This window comes from Accipiter gentilis, chromosome 1 (genome assembly GCF_929443795.1).
Source record: "Accipiter gentilis chromosome 1, bAccGen1.1, whole genome shotgun sequence".
In the NCBI taxonomy this organism is placed as follows: domain Eukaryota; kingdom Metazoa; phylum Chordata; class Aves; order Accipitriformes; family Accipitridae; genus Astur; species Astur gentilis.
In genome coordinates, this window is record NC_064880.1 from 1,425,320 (window position 1) to 1,442,721 (window position 17,402).

At 44.2% G+C, this 17,402-nt stretch overlaps 1 protein-coding gene across 3 annotated transcripts in view; it reads right to left on the reverse strand.

Annotated features, from left to right (window-relative positions):
• Positions 1 to 2,427: 2,427 nt before the first annotated feature.
• The window catches only part of PRDM16 (PR/SET domain 16), a 344,138-nt gene continuing 329,163 nt past the window's right edge, over positions 2,428 to 17,402 (reverse strand). For 2 of the 3 annotated variants that reach the window (XM_049804640.1, XM_049804632.1), the window contains exons 11-16: positions 16,974 to 17,143; positions 14,938 to 15,015; positions 8,694 to 8,863; positions 7,696 to 7,870; positions 6,449 to 6,679; positions 2,654 to 2,732 (exon numbers count right to left, since the gene is read on the reverse strand). In XM_049804640.1, the coding sequence (XP_049660597.1) occupies positions 2,720 to 2,732; positions 6,449 to 6,679; positions 7,696 to 7,870; positions 8,694 to 8,863; positions 14,938 to 15,015; positions 16,974 to 17,143 (837 nt within the window). In that variant the 3' untranslated portion in view covers positions 2,654 to 2,719. Of the gene's footprint in view, positions 2,733 to 5,310; positions 5,486 to 6,448; positions 6,680 to 7,695; positions 7,871 to 8,693; positions 8,864 to 14,937; positions 15,016 to 16,973; positions 17,144 to 17,402 lie in introns of all 3 variants that reach the window. The other variant, XM_049804650.1, reaches the window with a different exon arrangement.

Sequence of the window (17,402 nt, forward strand, 5' to 3'; positions counted from 1 at the left end):
TAATGCAAAAAATACTGTTAAGGAAGAAATAAAATAAGGAAAGAATTAGCAACAAATTACAAGTTATATACAGATTAAAATAAATTCCATCAGGAAAAGAAACAATTCTTTTATTATTTTCAGTTGGCCCCTGTGGGAATAATTTAAAGGCCAAGCGCCTGGGCAGGGCTGGACTGCAGCAGCAGCAGCAGAGGCAGATGTGCTGGGACGGGAAGGTCCCATCTCCTTCGCAGAGCCTGGTTGCTTTTGACAATTGTCAGCTCTCGGGCTCTATTTGCCCGAGAGCTTTGTGCAAATAGATGAAGCAGTTCGGGTTACACTGACTGTTGGTCTCAGAGCCTTGGGCACTTTCACAGGGTGTTGTGGGAAACCAAAAAGGAGGGGTAAATTTTCTTGGAAAACACGCTGATGCTGCTCATCTACCTTTTGTTCCTTCTGCACCAAAGCTACCCTAGATGCTTTCCTCCGTGGCCAGCGTGAGGCTCCCGGCTATCTAAAGCCAGCCACACGCGTGCTCTTGGGCGCAAAGAGCAAATTGCAAAGCTATCGTTCCTAACACGACCTCTGCTTTATTTGAGTAGCCATTTCCTTTGTTTTAGCATGCTGGAATGAGGCTGCCCCATTGCATTTCTCCCCACTGGACGAGCACAGAAGCCACCGTCTGTTCTTTTCCGTGCCAAGCAGGCAGAGAGGCCACGTGTGTCAAGTATTTACAGGCAGATATACTGAGCACTGCGTGCTGTTTCTCTGAAATCGGCCATCAACCCAGTTCTGCCAGCAGTTACTACCCGACAAAATACTTCCTAGAAGCACACCCAGCACTAAAATATGCTGAAATTAATGGCAGAAGTTCCTCTCGACTTCACTGGCTTTGGCTGCAATCTTCACAGAGCCAGCCTGCCAGAGCACCTCCGGACTCTGAGCAGGTTGCTGACGCAGAACTGCAATGGGCGAGATGCAGAGGCACGCGGTTTCACTCAGTGGTAGCAGTAGTCCCGTGGCACTTCTAATTTTTAGATGCTGTAATCTGAAAATTCTCAGGCCACACATTCTAAACTTTATCTTTGTAGCCAATGTTATCCTTTGCAAGGTCTAAGTGCTTTCCTGACTATTCTGTAATGCAGCTTTACGTGCAAAACCACCGCTCCAACAGCAGATTGTAATTGCAATGTAGGAGAGCATAAGCATCACAGCATTTCTGGAGGCTGCTTTGGATCGGTAAAGAAGACGAGACGGAAGCGATTTAAAATCGCTCCTAAAATATCTGCCAGATTTTAGAGTCAGAGAGACAATTCGATTCTTAGCTATGTGCCTGAATAGAGGGCTGTACCCCTGAGGTTGCTGAGGCAAGGAAATTTTAATCTTTCTACTTCAATGACAGGCCAAATGGCAGCGTGCGATGCATAAGCAACCATCCAGCATACCAAAACAACTGCGCGATTCAGAAATTTCTGCTGCAATTCCCAGATACCGTCAACACTGAAAGGATGTCAGAATAAAAAAAAACCCCGGGAGATAAATCGCAAGGTGTGTCTGGATTGCCCTTCTGAAGGCGAGACTCGCCCACCACACACGCTTTCTCACACGCAGCTACCCCTCTCCAGGTAAGGGTTTACCTCTCCCCCTGGGCAAATCCAGGCTTTTTCAGCAGCTCAGTGGCGGGGACTCAGGCCAGCATGGGGCAGAGTGCCATCGCTCCCCTCGCCAGCAGACTTGCTGAGCATGGCTTTTTCTGAAACACTCCAGATGCTTCAAGTCCAAGCAGCAGCTCAGGCTCACAGGCACTAGCAGAGATGGAAAGCACTCTTAACCTTGCGTTGGCACAGACAGGAGGGCGCTCGGGGCACAGCCGATGACTGTGAACCACGTACTTGCACGATACCTCGATGACTCCAACCTCAGCAATGCTTCAGGCTGAAGCTTTCTCTACCGGGATGCTGCATAAGGTGTATCGTGACTGCAGGCAATGCGGCCTCGCATTCGAGAAGCTCTGCACCGTGCCAGTGTGTTTTGTGGGGAACAAAGGAGAGGACGGCGTTTCTGTGGGAGCACTGAATTTCAAATTCTTTTGGGGGTCAATTAAATGGGTCGAATCTACCCTTCCCTGGTATAACTCCAGTGACTATGTCAGAATTGCACCAGGGATAGGTCACATCTGGCTCTCTTTCCTTATTACTTCACTATTCAGCTGAATTGAAAGGAAATGCTACCGACTGGTTTCAAGCTTTCATTTATACGCTTTACAGGCTTTACTGGCTCAGTGATACTGTTTTGTAATGTTAGAGGGGCCAATGTTTGATTGCACTGTTGCAATTCGTGTCTTGTTCATGCCATTCCTATAGACTGTGAAATCCTAGGGCTGCATCAGGGTTATCCAGTTTTGGAGAGGTTCATTCTGATAAATTAGAAATGAAAACTCTGGACAGGTAAAAATGCAGGACTTGTAGGTCGGATGCGACAGGTTTCCTTCTCAGCCAAAAGTCCAGACGACTCCCTGAGGCCCTCTCATCCATCTTCTGCTTGCTAGGATTTTTGCTAGGATAATTGCAGCACCACCGCCTCCTCGCTTGGACTCTGGCCAGTGCCTTGTTGACCTCTCAGAGGTGGTTGATGGGGTTAAAGGTCCCCGACTCTGAAGCTGCTCCTGCCATGTCCAACCAAGCTCCCAGAGAGTTCTGGGAGGACGTGTGGAGGGGAGCGTTCTCAGACAGGGACAGCATCATTGCATAAGCCTGGAGGAGAGAAGAGCAACGCAGAGGACAGGCGTGAATACACCCGCAGGACTGGCTGTAACAAACCACGTGAAGCACAGCACCATCTAACCGTATAGGAAAAGGAGGCTGGCCGGCATCCTTTGGCCTGGACCAAGAACCTTGCCAGCCGGTCTAAACTTACATCCACACGCTGGGGTGACACCCATCACTCCAGCTACTCAAACTTGCCACAGAGTTTATAGGCAGTTGTAGGGTTAGTCAGGAGCGGCCATCGCTCCCGTCGGCTTTTATGGGACCGAACCCATTCTGCGCCGGCTCTGCACTTGGGCACAAACCCACACGTTTGATCCTAAGCTCTGCTCTCAGGGGAAAGCGGCTACATGCGGCACGCCAATTACTTTGTTTTTTCTTCCAAAAAGTCTTCCTACAGGCAAGCAAGTGACTACGTGAGGCTAGGGCCCGGTCACAAGCCCCAGAAGCGGCATAGCAATATCCACGCTAGCTGTAACCCGACGGGCAGCTGCGCGCAGCAGGCTGCTCATCTGCTTGGCGTGAGCCCACCGGTGCCTGTCGAAACCTGCGCGGAGGTATTTAGGAATAAAGGCATGATACGGTCATTGGCATTACCGGTGCGTTCCTATGTTCTTGTCGGGGTAGATTTATTGCTGCAGCGAAACAGTTAAAAGCATCCGCTGAGAAAAATGCATCAAGACTTCTCTTCTCTCTGTAACAACCAGCTTGCTTCTTTGTAACCTAGATGCTCTCCCTCTTCCCAGACTACTTGTCTGGTACACCTTTGTGTCCTCTCACAGCCCACACAAGCGATCTGAAGGCTTAGGCAGATGACAACCTCACACACTGGAGGTGAAAGCCAACGTAATGGCCACCCATGACCTGAAACGGAGGAGGACACGGTCCCTGCCCTCCTGGGTCTACGCTAACTGGCGTAATGTATGCTCCTACTCTGCAGTAAAATTGTGGCCGTGTAGCCCTCTCCTTCACACCCACACGCAATCCTTTGCAGGGCAACAGACAAAGACCATTACGTTATCTGGGATATCAGTACAATGCTCAGTACAGTAGGACCCCTCCTAATGCAACTGTAACGGTGACAATAGGAACCAGTTATCCAACTTTAGCCTCTCCTCTTAAAAGCTGAGGGTCAGATCTACTTGTCAAGTCAACCCATTCATGTATTGTAGGTGCGTGCTGGAAGAGGTACGGCTTTACAAAGCGTTATGGACATGCGCGCTTCTAGAATTGCTTAAAAAGAAAGACAGCCGCAAAGGAGTGCTGTGCTGCTCACACAAATGTTGTTTTACTACTACATTTCCTGCACAAGAGATGGTTTGAATTATTTAACTTACTTATTGTGATTTAAGTATAACCAGTCCTGCATCTCGTACACTATAAAATTGATCCCAAAACCAAAAATACCCTCCCCCCACCATCCAAGTGCAGGCTGGACCTAACAATGTAGTACAAATTCTGAAAGAGCAAGCTGTTCTTAAATAGTTAGTACATTTGGCGTATTAGTAACAGGACACATGTAAGAGTCAGGCAAGTGGCTTGTGCTTAAATCGGTTTCACCCAGCAAAAAGCTGTGTCCTGTCTTCAAGCAGATCTTCCCCAGCTTCAGTACCAGCCCCCGCTATGAAGGAGGACAAGAATTTCACAAGTTCTGGGTGATGATAAATCAAAACCCACGTTCTGCTCGGCAACCACACTAAGCCAGTTCTTTGCTGGACATTTAAAATAGATTTCGTGACAAACTCTGTTGCTTGAAGCTTAGAAAGGGACTCCAAGGCAACAGCTGTACTCATCCCCCATGAAGGGTTGAGTATGCTCTCTCTAGCCAGGTGATGTAACTTCACTGCACAGTTTTTTCGGGAGAATCCTTTTGTGGGGATCAAGATATGAACTTCACAAAACTAGACTATTTTGGTTTAATGAAAAAGCAGAAAGCACAACTGGCTCTGCCCCACACCTCCAGATTTTTCTCAAAACGCTAATAGGTGCCGAGACGTCATTTTGAGGTTTCGTGGTGGGTCTGAACTGGTCTAGCTCACAGGGCACATTTCCATTTTACGGTTTGCTTTTAGAAATCAGAGAGATAGCTGAGGAAGTCCTCTAGACTTGCTGGATTGCAAGTCCTGGAAATACTATTGTCTGTTACACCTTTTATAATCAAACCCAAGGATAATTTATCACTGTTCCTGCAGACCAAACCTCGGGTCTCTTAGTATATACCAACTGAAGACCCATCCCAAAGTTTAAGTAAATAATAGTCATAAAAACATTTACACAGACAGATAAAAACAGACAGATGCCTCTATCTTTCTACGTAAGCATGTTCTCACAGCACAGGCTAAACGATAAATTGATCTGGTGACCCAAAACTGACGCTCGCTCCCTTTCTCCTCTAGTTCAGTAGAGCTGCAACGAGACACGCGTCACATATGATTCACGCATTACAGTTAGAATTCCTGCTCACTGGAAGGGGAAAATAAACCTTAGCTAAAGGAGGCCAGCTGCTTGCTAATCCTACCGTACGTGCTGGCGGCAAGCTAGATAAAATGTTCTGTCATATACCTACCTGGTTTTTAGCCTGCCTGTACAGAGTCTGTTTTATTGTCTCAGAGTCTAAGGTGGAATTAAACACATCTTTAACTTCAAATGCTTCCTCGGCTGCTTTGCGAAGATCCAGCCCCTTCCCAAAATTCGGCATCTGCTCCAAATCTAACAAGCCGGCTTCGTCCTCCTCAATACACCTGTACCAATGACCAGGGGAAGGGGTTGACCTGTTGTTAGCTCATCTCACCGTTCACATCTAGCCAATGTGAGTGTTGCTAACCCAGTGCCTGCATGCACATACCACGGGGGTCTCACAAGCCACATGCGTGAACTGACACAGACAAACACAAAAATGACACAAAATGCAAGGAGCAAAGAAAAAGTGGAGAGCGTGGCTATGCACAAACAAGCGTTAGTGCGATAGATACTTATGATTAAGCATGGCTACAATTCACTTGGGTCTTCTGTGTGGACACGTCCAATTGCTGTCCGCTCCTTGAAACGTTTGGACAGTGGATCAGTGTCTGAAGAACACTGCTGCATTTTCTTTGAGTTGCAATGAAAATAGCGATGCACTGAGATGAGGTAAGATACTGCTTTGCATCATGGGACATTTGTTATGAATACCAGCTGGGAAGCCGAGGCAAACTGAGGCAAAAAGAAAGCTAAGCCTATACTATGGGCAACAAACTTTAATTTTCGAAGTGTCTAGACATGGCTTGACCTTGGGGGAAAAAAGCTCCAAGAACTCCCCTTGAAGTCAACAACGTTTTGCTGCAACTAAAACGGGCAGAGCAGCACAAAACGGATTGCGTACGTAAGCCTCTTCCCTTGCCCTGACCAGTGTTTTAGAGAGAAAGACATTATCCGCTGAACTGCGGTACCCTGAAAATGCTGGTTTCTGTGCTGGACTAACTGCTCTCCTGACACGAACTTCTCAAGTCTTGGATATACACCTTATCACAGGTTCTCCTAGCAGTCCACTTGTTTCATGTCCCCCACCATGGTGCAAATGGAATCTCTCAAGTGAATGCTTAAATCAAACGGGAGGTATGATACATGGCTTGAAAAATGAAACAACAGCACTCACAATCTACCACTGACACAGGGTCAGAAGTCTGAGCCCCCTCTGACTTCTCAAAGGGAACGGCCCGCCTCACCTTCGGGTGTGGTCAAAGCTCATGGTGAGAGATGTGGGCTCTTCATCTTCTTCATCCTCAAATGCTCCTCGGGGCTCTGCGGTGGGCGATACCGTTTCATCCTGCGACTTCCCTGTCAGGCTGTCATCATCCTCCTCTTCCAGTTCCTCATCTTCATCATCCACATCTTCTGTTTTCTCATTTGCTAATCCATGACACTGGGAATTGCCATCAATATCTGGGATTTCTGGCCTGAAATATTTGGTCAAGGCAGGGAAGAAGAAAGAAAAGAGAAAAAGAAAAGATGCCAAATGCGCAAGTCGTGCATTTTTACCGTAATGCAAGACTTTGGTAATTTTATACACATGTACGAATACAGAGACATATTTATGTACATATACGTATTATTTAAACTGCAAGGAAAAGGAAAACCGATATGTTTCAGGCATTTAAAAATCAGCCTTTGCAGTGTCTTAAGGGCTAATTAGGCTGTCAAGTATATACCAACCCCAATGCTTTTCAACCTAGAACTTTGTCTAGTCTGGATTTAAATGATGGTTTTCCATCTCTTAAAATATATCATCTGCAGGACGAGCGGCTCTCCTCCTTCTCTGTGCTACAGTATTCTACCAACCTCCCTTTGAGCAACAAGAAAGGGGAAGCTTCCTCACTGTGTAATCTAACAGCCAGCCTAAATTCTCTCTCGTATTACTTTTGCTATTCATGCCCATATGGACCCAGCGGACTCCACAAAACTAGCAGTTCTACATTATGTTAGAGAATGAGAGTGGCATCACCAGTGCTATGGACTTGGAACCCAACAGGATGCCACCAAGTGACATAAAATAAGATTAACATCTTCACCAGAAATTTTATGTCAGCGTGTTCCACGCTTCTTACTGTTCTTTACGTGGATTTCTCATACTTACATTTTGGACTTAAACCTTAGTATTAGCGTTAAGTAGCTGTTTGTGAAAACAGGATAGTACCGGGTGAAATACCACTCAGTCAAAAGAAAGCTTATGATATGGATAGATTTGAAACAAACTAATAGACTAGAAAAGCAGGTCCCTCCAGTCTCCTTAATCAGTACTCTCTGATCAGTGATGCCACGTAGTTGCACGGCAGAAGGTAACGGTTCAATAATCACATTTTTATCTAGAGAAGAAATTGGGTCTTCTCACGACTATTGCGCTAGACAGAGGCTGACTGGACTTTCAACCATGTTAACGATACTTGTCACCAGATAACTTTATTTGCTCGTCTACCTTTTATCTGCTAAAGTTGATGCTTGATTCATCTCACTATTTGCAATAAAATTTCTGATTTCAGAGAAATACGAATCCTCTTTTTCATCTAAAAGTGCATGGTTGTCTGATTCCGAGTTTGGGGAAGAGGCACTGGTCCCAAGGTGGTTTGTAATGACTCCAGAGTGCTGGCTCACTGAGTGTGAGAAACAAGAAAAGAGAAGAGGAGAAACAATCAGATGTTGTCAAAGCCATTATTACGAGGAAAAATAAAGGAGGAATGTTACGCAACAATCCTTTCGCTATATATTCATGATTTAACATTTAAGAGAAATCTCACGGACTAAGGCTGCCAAAGGAAGCTCATGTTTTCCAGACATGAATCACAGAGAGAAATAAATGTAAGTGATGTTTAGCATTTCCGGATGGTATATGCAATTTAAGAACCACCATCCCTTGCTTAGCTGTTTGCCTGTAACTTTTCCATAATTTTTTTTTTTTTCCTAGGCTGGGAAATCACTTAGTTGGCTTCAGCACAGGAATTTCTTCCTGCAGTTTTTATCTTGAGGCAAAGTCTATTTATCTTCTTGAACTTCACACATACCTACAAATGCATTTCAGGTTGAAAACCCTTGGTAGAGCTTAACATGTCCGCATCAGCATTGGACCAGGAGATGTCACAACGCGAGGTTATGCTCCCTGGACAGAGTCCCCAGGAAGTCAGTTATCATGATCGCTATTTTATGGATTGGAAAAGGGCACATTTGAGTAATACGTGACTAGATCTTGGCAGGGCTGAGTCCCATGCACGAGTGCGTGTGTGTTATGATTACGCGCTGTGGATAAACGCAGCTTTGGCTGCACAAGGAGCTGGCGTTTGGGTTTTGCTACCTGATGATATTCAGCCTTAAGAAACAGTGCTTTCCAGAAAGGCTTCCCAAGGTGACCAGAGAGACCAGACCATGGTGTCTTCTCCATCCAGTGCCCCAACAGAACCACACAGCCGTGCCCTTTCCTACCTGGAACGTTCTCGTGTTCGTGTTTCTTAAGATGTCGGTCCAAGTTGGTCTGCTGCCCAAAGCATCGGTTACACAGGTGACATTTGAATGGCTTCTCCTTGTTATGGATGTTTCGAACGTGCCGCTGGAGGTTGGAGGAAATGCTGAATGACCTGTCACAGTATTTACACCTGAAAAATAGAAGCAAATGCCAGAGAGTGCAACGTGAGGAAAAAAAAAAAAAGAAAGAAAAATCTGACTATCAGAAAACCAGAAAATGTTGGTCTATAAATCTTTACTCAGCTGAGGACCTGGGAAGCACAAGGCATTAATCATTCCAGACAAATCTGATATTATTGTTACTCAAGGAGCACAAAGAAAGGATTAGGATTAATTAAGAAGCGAGTCGTCCAAACAAATAAGAATTTTAAACAAAATAATTACTTTTCCACACATGAATGTAAAAATAAGAAAGGTGAATTTATTTCTTCCACCCTTCTCATGTTGTAGGGGAAGTAGGTGAAATATGGCTGGGGAGGGAGGAAAAAGAAGACAGAAGGAGAAGAAAGAAAGGAGGTTATATGTATAAAATAGTTATTAGTTAGCATTTCCCTACATGACACAGTTATCTGGACACACAAAAAACCTCCAGATTTATTTGTGAAATTCCTTGTGGTACTCAAGATGCAGGCAGTACAGCATGCCTTTAAAGGTAATTACGGTTATTATTATAGTACAATAGCTCCCAAGAAATACACCGTAGTTTCCAAACAGGATAAGATTTACTCCTGTGCAGTGAGTATCTGGTTTATGATGAAAAAATCTGGAATGTAAGGAGCCAAGCCAGAATGTTTAGGGAAACTGCTGAGTGAAGAAATGTTCCCCCTTTGAAACAAACCTCTGCAAGACCCATGGTAGATGTGTTGGAAGCTTGTTCAAAGTTGCCACCAGCCCCCCCTCTGGATCCAGATTCCCTCCAAATAAAAACAAGGCTTTGCTAAACCGTGGTGCTTTGTGAACTCAGCCCTGGACTTCTCCTCCGGCGCCGAACAAGAAGGCGGCCGATGTACTGAAGAGGGCAGCTTTGAGCCACACTGAAGAGTTTCAGTACTAAAGCTACGGAAAATCTAACTCCTCTTTGAATCCGCCTGAATCCCTCATTAGATCTCCCTTTAAATATGTCATTTGTACCTCAACAAAGCTGCTTTCCTCACGGCTCTATTTCCAAAACCCATGAGAAGTAGAATCCTTTCTCCGCTACAGACCTCTGCAAATCCTGGACACTTACGGGACAAAATAAAAACTGTTCTTAACCCTCGTAATTCCAGAACAAAACCGCTTGCTTTAGCAGAACTGCTCTGTGCTCCTCTAACTGAGAGCAGAATTTGTCCCACTGAGCTAAAGCTACTATTCGACAAGGCACGACGATGGCGATGCATTTGTGCGTGTTTTTGGAATGCCAGTAGTTCATTACGTGAAGAGGGCACACAGAGCTCATCTTGTGCCCATGTCATTCAAGTATGAAGCTGGATTTGCCGTGACACTAAGGACGTAGTATTGTTTCCTACAAACACAACAGGTTCAAATGCGGGAAGGAGGTGCGAGTGTAAAAAAATCTATGCTGTGAAACACACACACCATTTCCAGATGTGCTACAGCTGTGATTTTTATTTGGTCTCTAAAAATAAATTGGTATTATTTTTGGAAATAGCAGAGATACACTTATGAAACACTCTCTCTCACTGCGTGTTTATGGATTCCATGTCCACCTCTGAATTTCCTACTGTTAAATCACTAAAAAGAATAGAGATATTTCAAATAATGAACCTTTACTACGATTAACCTAGGAAGAAGGCAAAATCTCTTTTTAAACCATGGTTTTCTCAGGCTTCCAAAGTTGTTCATTTTTTCAAAAAAACATTAATTGAACAACTAAAGAAAACAAGACATTACTTGAACATCAGCAAGAACAAGCACAGTTTATACACGGAGAGTTAAACATGCACAGATTTCCAGCTCTTATTCTCCTCCTATCTGCTAGCAACCAATGAACCTGCTTTCAGGAGCTGCCAGGCTTCGGCAGCTTCTACCGCTCGGCACTTCAGAAAGCTGAAATGTCCAAAATGGCCAATACCCCAGTATCCCCAGCATTCCACAGGACTTGCCTAAGGAGTTTTGCCCAGCGTAGTTCTAGTAGTGGATCAGCAGCCCCCTGCTCGTCTCTGCTGATGCCGCAGGTTCTCACTCCCTGCCCTCCCACACCAACCTCTCCTTCACTCGTATTTGCCCAACGGTGGGACAGGACAGGGGTGTCGGGGCTCCCGAGCACGGCCGTGCTCACGGCTGCCCCGGGCACCCAGGCCGCGTCTCACCTACATTACTCACAGGGGCAGCCCCAGCGACTTCAAAGGGAGTGCTTGCATGCGTAAGGCAAGAACGACCTGGCCTCCTGTACGTCAATTTATTTAGATGTTCAGGAAGTCTTTGAAAAGTTCCCTTTGACAGGTCCTTGCTCTAACTATGAGCTATGTGGATCCAGGCTAGGGTACGGAGAAAGGATAAAGAGCTTGTTAAAAAAATAGAAAACAGAGGGGCATTCGAAAGGAGCAATAGCTAATGTCTGAAAGCAAAGGGATGAGGGAGACGTACTGTATTATTTGTGGTCCCAGAGGGGTCGGGACTTGGATCTCTGCTGGTTTTAATCTAAATAAATGACCCAGACAGAGGAGCCAGCTTAAATTCAGGGAAGAGGTGAACACCGAGGCAGGAGAAAAATAAAACTCCAAAGAAGCGGTATTTGCTTTGTAAACACACTGACAAAACGCTAGTAAAGCTTCTTCCTTATCAGTTTAAAGTAACACACCGATGGGCTAAAGAAATAGAAAGTGGGAGTGAATGATGGCTAAGAGCGAGCCAAAGCTGGAACTCAGGAGCTCCGAGGAACGGCAGGCAATCCTCAGAGCTTGAGGGAACTCAGATACCTGATATAATACAACTGGAAGGGGAAAAACAGACGGCAAAAGCCAGTAACGTAAGAACGAGTAACTGAACTAATCGCTATACGACTACGACAGTTTGGTAACACTTCAAACGTGACAGTAAGGCGTTTGATAGCATGCTTTGTAAAGTTTCAACAGCATGACAGCGCTTGCAAAATTTTACACTTATTTGATGATCCACGTGAGCTGTAAAGACAGAATTGCAGTAACAAAGCATAAAACACATGGACAGCTACTCTTCCTCTGAGTAACTCCTTAATCTCAAGTGCATTTATACCAGGGATGAATGGAGGCTACATTTTCAAAAAAAAAAAAAAAAGAAAATGAGGAAGAAGAGATTTTTATTGAACTATGTGCAATCTGAAATGACACGGTAGACGTCAGCTTTATAGCTGTTAGTTTCAGCTTAATGCAGATAACAGGACACGGGGGCCTAGAAGGAAATTAAAGAAAAACAAATTCAAAACAGACGTCAGGAAGCACATCTTTATAGGAGGAATCACAGCCTCACAGGCAATGCTTCAGGATTGGGTGTAATTCAAGAATCAATTAGACGGCATCCTGGAGGGAATGGACATTTGAAAGAAGAAAATAAAGTCTTGCTGAATCAAATAGCTTCTGGTTGTTCCCCGTCCAGGTTTTATGTAGTTTATGTGATTCTGTGATTCCAGAGAATGAAAACAAAACTAAGAAGCAAACCCACGACGACAATACACCCTTATGTTCACGTGCTGCAAGCATAAGGAGCTTCACTAAAAACTGCCTCTTCTGGATTTTGCTTGGTAAGCTCAGAACGACAACAAAGTCCTATTTCTTACGACCTGATTTTGCAGGGAAGTCTGACGTGATTTTACAAGCCCAACTTATTCTGCAGTTCTCTGAAAGGAACCGTTACGTTTGATAGTCCTTACCCCTGGGTTTTGAAATGCATTCTACTGAATTTTAGATTTGGTGTGGAAAAAAGGAGTGAAAAGGAGCATGTCGAATTTCACTGTAGAGCATATTGTCTTTGAGTCTTTCCAAATCAGTTGATTTTTAGGAAGTAAAGTTTGTTACCAGGTCTTTCTTACCCTTCAAAAAACATGTAGCACTTTCCCTTTACAAAAAGACTTAACTTGCCTCCTTATTGCTCATGTGCTATTAATTCCTACTTTATACATACTTAAATAGACACCTAGGAAGTTTAAGTGACTTGGTGAAAACCACATAACTTCTCAATGACAATCAGAAATCAAAACCAAAGCACCTTATTTTCTGGCCTGCCTGCTTCTTGATCTACACTTGGACACTTGGTCAGTTTAGGTTAGCTTTAAGAACATTTTAATTCATATTTGGATGATGGTATCGCACTGGCAGGATCAAAAGAAAAAACATTTAAACAGTCGAAAGGAAAGTTATACGAGAGACATCAGTAAAACACTGAAAAGCCAGCAACCTCCTTTTACCTGCGTAAAGTCGGCATTTAAAAAACAAGCTTTCAAAACAATTATTGCTGCAGAAGTTGGAAATCTCAGCTCTCTGAGAGCAAAAGAAAATCAATGATAATTAAGCTCTTCTGTAAACGTAGCACTAACTCTCAGGAGTGCTATTATAATGCAACATTGTCCAGAAGTCAAACCTCTGTTACAAAAAAAACACACAGGCCATTTTCTGGGAGAAGACCAGATCAAATAAATCTTTATTTTCCTAACCTTTGTTAAGTTGCAAGTCTCCTTTTTTGGAAGAAAACTGAACTAACAATCTCTGAATAATCGAGAGCAAGCACTTTAGTCAGACAGGGGTGTATAGTGAATACACAGTATTCATTCAAGGCGTATCAAATAACGCAACTGAAAAAATCAGAACGGGGAATGGTTCCAAAATATATGTCTGCTTTGGAGAGTTTTTTTTATTTATTTTTGATTTACCTAATGTCTGCACTCAAAATTCTGCATGACTCTGTATGGAAAAAAAAATTGACTCCGTATGTACCAGGGATTACAATGTGGGAGAGGGTAGCTTCTTAAGTTAAACTGAGCATAAAAATTTGATGTATTTGACCACATGGCCTTTTGCTGCTCATAAATTTGTTTGTGTTTCTCTTTCTGTAATAACTATTACATTAGCTTTGTTGTGAACTTATGACTGGGTATGGAAACACCATAATATCAGCTACCAAAAATGAAACCGTTTGGATTGTTACTATCGTCTGACAACGCGCGAAACACTTACTCACATTATGGAAAACACAACGCATGATTTTCAGTGAGTTCTCAATTCATCGTTCATTCAGTTTTGTTCATATATGTACTTACTCTAGCAAGAAATCAACCAAAGCATGGGCTTTTTTGCCAAAGTTTTTTCAAACTGACTGCAAAACACCAGGAGAAAATACTGGGGGGAAAAAATTTCCACTTGGTCTTCCATGAGAAATATTCCTTCATATATCCGTATACACACATGCATACTTACATGTATTTTCTTGGAGGTTTTACTCAAGTTTAGAACACTCGCTTAAAGAGGAGTCTCTTTAGGAGAACCAGCACCTGTGTGTGCCCAGGCTGGAACGCCATGCCTGCGTGCAGGGTCTCGTCCGGGGGAAGAGGTGGGCAGTTTTGCAACGTGCCCTTTTGCATAGACACAATGCAAAGTGAAGTACAAAAATCGGATCACCTTGTCCGCAGCTAGCAGGAAATAGTATAGTTCAGCCTTCTACCTTAAACACCCAGCTGAACACGTGAAGCAGCGTCTGAATTTCCCCGCTCTGATCGCTCTTTTTAAACTTTGCGATTTAAGGTAGGATACTCCCTAACTTAGATTTTAAAGCAGATATACTACAGGGATTTTCTTCTGGTTTTTGATCCACCTCTCCAGGCATCTCTGATACGCATTAGGAAAAGAAGTGGGAAAAAAAAAAAAAAAAAATCTAGCTAGACCCAGCAGTTAACTTACTGGCAAGCCCTTCAAAACAGCCCGATTTTCAGAGACATTCAGCACCTTCAGCTGTCCTTGAGATGAATGGTTAACGTGAGTGTGAAACAACACTGCAAATCAGACCACTCATTTGCCAGCATACATCTAAATATAAGTTAAGTGTCTATCTTCAAGCTGCCAAGCCTGATTATTTTTGGCTGGTACACATAATATACAATCCTATGAATCATTGTATGTAATGCTACAGGACTGCGGTATTATGTTGGCACAGCTTTATAGAAAGGAGAAAAAATAACACAGCAGTGAATGAGGAGTGTGTTGGGAAAGGGGTTTTATCTGGGGGGCAACGTCACCTGTAGGGCTGTTCTCCAGTGTGTGTCCGCAGATGCCTTGTCAGATTTGCTGAGCGTGGGAAGATCTTACCACAGTACCTAGACAGTGAAAGCCAAAGTAACCATCAGTGCACGAACGTCCTGCCACACCGCATCATTTACACACACTGTATCACCAGCTACCATCGACCTCGCTCCTTTTGATACCGCTCCCAAAATCGGAAAATCCCTTTAGGCACTAGTAACTCGAAGCACCTAGGTACTGGGGGAGGAAGACGTGGAGGTAAAAACTCTCCGAGCGACACCCACCCCAGAATACCAGGGTTCACGGTGGCGAGATACCAGTGTAACCCATTTCCATCAGAGACACAGAACGACAGTCGATGATGCTGCATTATTGGGAAGGGCAGGAAAAAGAAAAAACCCTATCAGAACACCCAGCTGGGACCCAAATGCTGGCTGACTTCGTAGCTTATCTTGGAGGCCTGGGCAAGTATATAGGAACACAGTCAGGATGTAGGGACCCACCCCCAAGACATTCTCCCGGCTTCCATCTGCAGATGAAGAGCCTCCTGAGCCTAAGGTTGAAAAGCTGTGTTTGATGCCTTTTGCCAAGCTTCTTCCATCTATTTTTCTAACAGTTTTTTGAACGCACATAAGCTTTGGACATCCACAACCTCCTACGGCAATCAGTTCCTCTGCTGAACTGTGTGTTGTGTAAAAGAACCTCCTGCTTGTTTGAACCTGTCGCTCAGTAACTGCATTCGCTACTACCTTGATCCTGCATCAGGACAAAGAGCGTTTAATCGCTGCCTATTCCTATTGTCCGTCGCTTGAGATTTCTACAGATCTCCTTTATAGCCCTGTTTAGTTGCTTATCATATGGAGTCTACTTGATCATCCTTCTCAGAATTCACAAAATCTTATTCTGGATAAATGCTGCAACGTTGTGTTACTGTTATCGGGATATACTGCTGTGAGTGTGACAGTCTGCACAGAATAAGCAAATGTGGCAGTAGGAAATGAAATAAGAGAAGGAACTGTGTTCCACAATAAATGTGATTCACAGTAAACCTTCCCTCAAAATGAAGTGAGGTATAAAAATAAAAGTATTAATTGGGAAATAAAATATTAAGAATGAAGCATTACATTCTGTGACTATGAAACCTGATGTTTACTGTTGTAGAAGGAAGATATGAGGAGGCTTTCTTAATTTCAGAGACATTCAGCACCTTCAGATGTCCTGAAGATGAATGCGCCATGTGAGACTTCATCAGCAACGAAAACCCAAATGTTAACTTGTGAGTCTATATCTAAATATAAGTTTAGTCCCTATTGTAGGCAGAAACCTCAAATTTCTAAATATTCAACCGAAATTTGAGCCCGTAGCTTTTGTGGCAAAGTTCAACATAAGAGATACGTCAAACAAAATATGTACCCACATATTGCACCCAAGAAAAATGTAGTGCGAGCCACCATGAGAACCTCTAGTAGTTGCAGGTAAAGCTGCGTAAGCAGATACAGGTTTTTATTCCCCAGCGATCTGCTCTGATACAAGCTTTTAGAGCTGCAATGGATGTGTAAGTATTTCTGTGGATACAATTGTGTTTGAAAAAGTTGTTTACTGTATGCCATTTTTTTAAATTCCACTATTTTGCACGGCTGACATTGGACGTAGCTGAGATGGCGCTCGCGTTGGAAACTGTGGCATTTGCTACCACAGGCGAGAGGCTTGGCTTGGAGAATTCCGTTTGCTTGAGAATCTCCAGATCTGCTCTCAAGGTTATTAAAAATTACAAAGAAAACAGAAGATGCTGATTTTCTACCAGACAAAACAAGCTATTTCAGAGTGAATTAGTCATCAGAATGCTCTGTTCTAATTCTGCAGCTTCTTGTTTTCCCTCCCACCCCTGCCGAGACAGTACAGATGTCCATGGGAAGTCGCTCTCTGCATGCTGGTGTCCGCTCCGGCTTCCCAGCCGGGGTGCCATTCTCCCAGGGCTGCCTCAACAAGCCGGGGGTACGGTCTCGCTCCTGTGGGGTGCCCAGGCCCTTACCTGCAGGTGTAACGCTCCTTGCCCTTGCGCAGGATGGGATCGGATAGCGTGGGTGGTGGAGATCGGAAGTTGAACGGGTGATGTGGAAGGGGCTGCAGGGAAGTGCCAGTGTCTGCCTTCATGGCTGCAAAACTCTCCAGTTTCTCTGTCATTGTTTCTATGGCTGACATCTACAAGTACAAGGCAAGACCTCAGGTCATAAAAATCCACAGGAAGAACAGCATCTGATGCATAAAGCACGTCTTTTAGCGCTAGTGTGTCGGTCAAAGCCTGCTGCCGATGTTTGCTCTCACCCTCAGAAGCTAGCTGCACAGCGTGAAATGGAGCCACTGAACCCAGCCAGGAAAGAGAGAAATAGCGTATCGGGCTCAGAGAAATCTGAAAAGGTACAAGTGGCAAAGACAAGCAGTAAGCATGAGATCTCAGAAA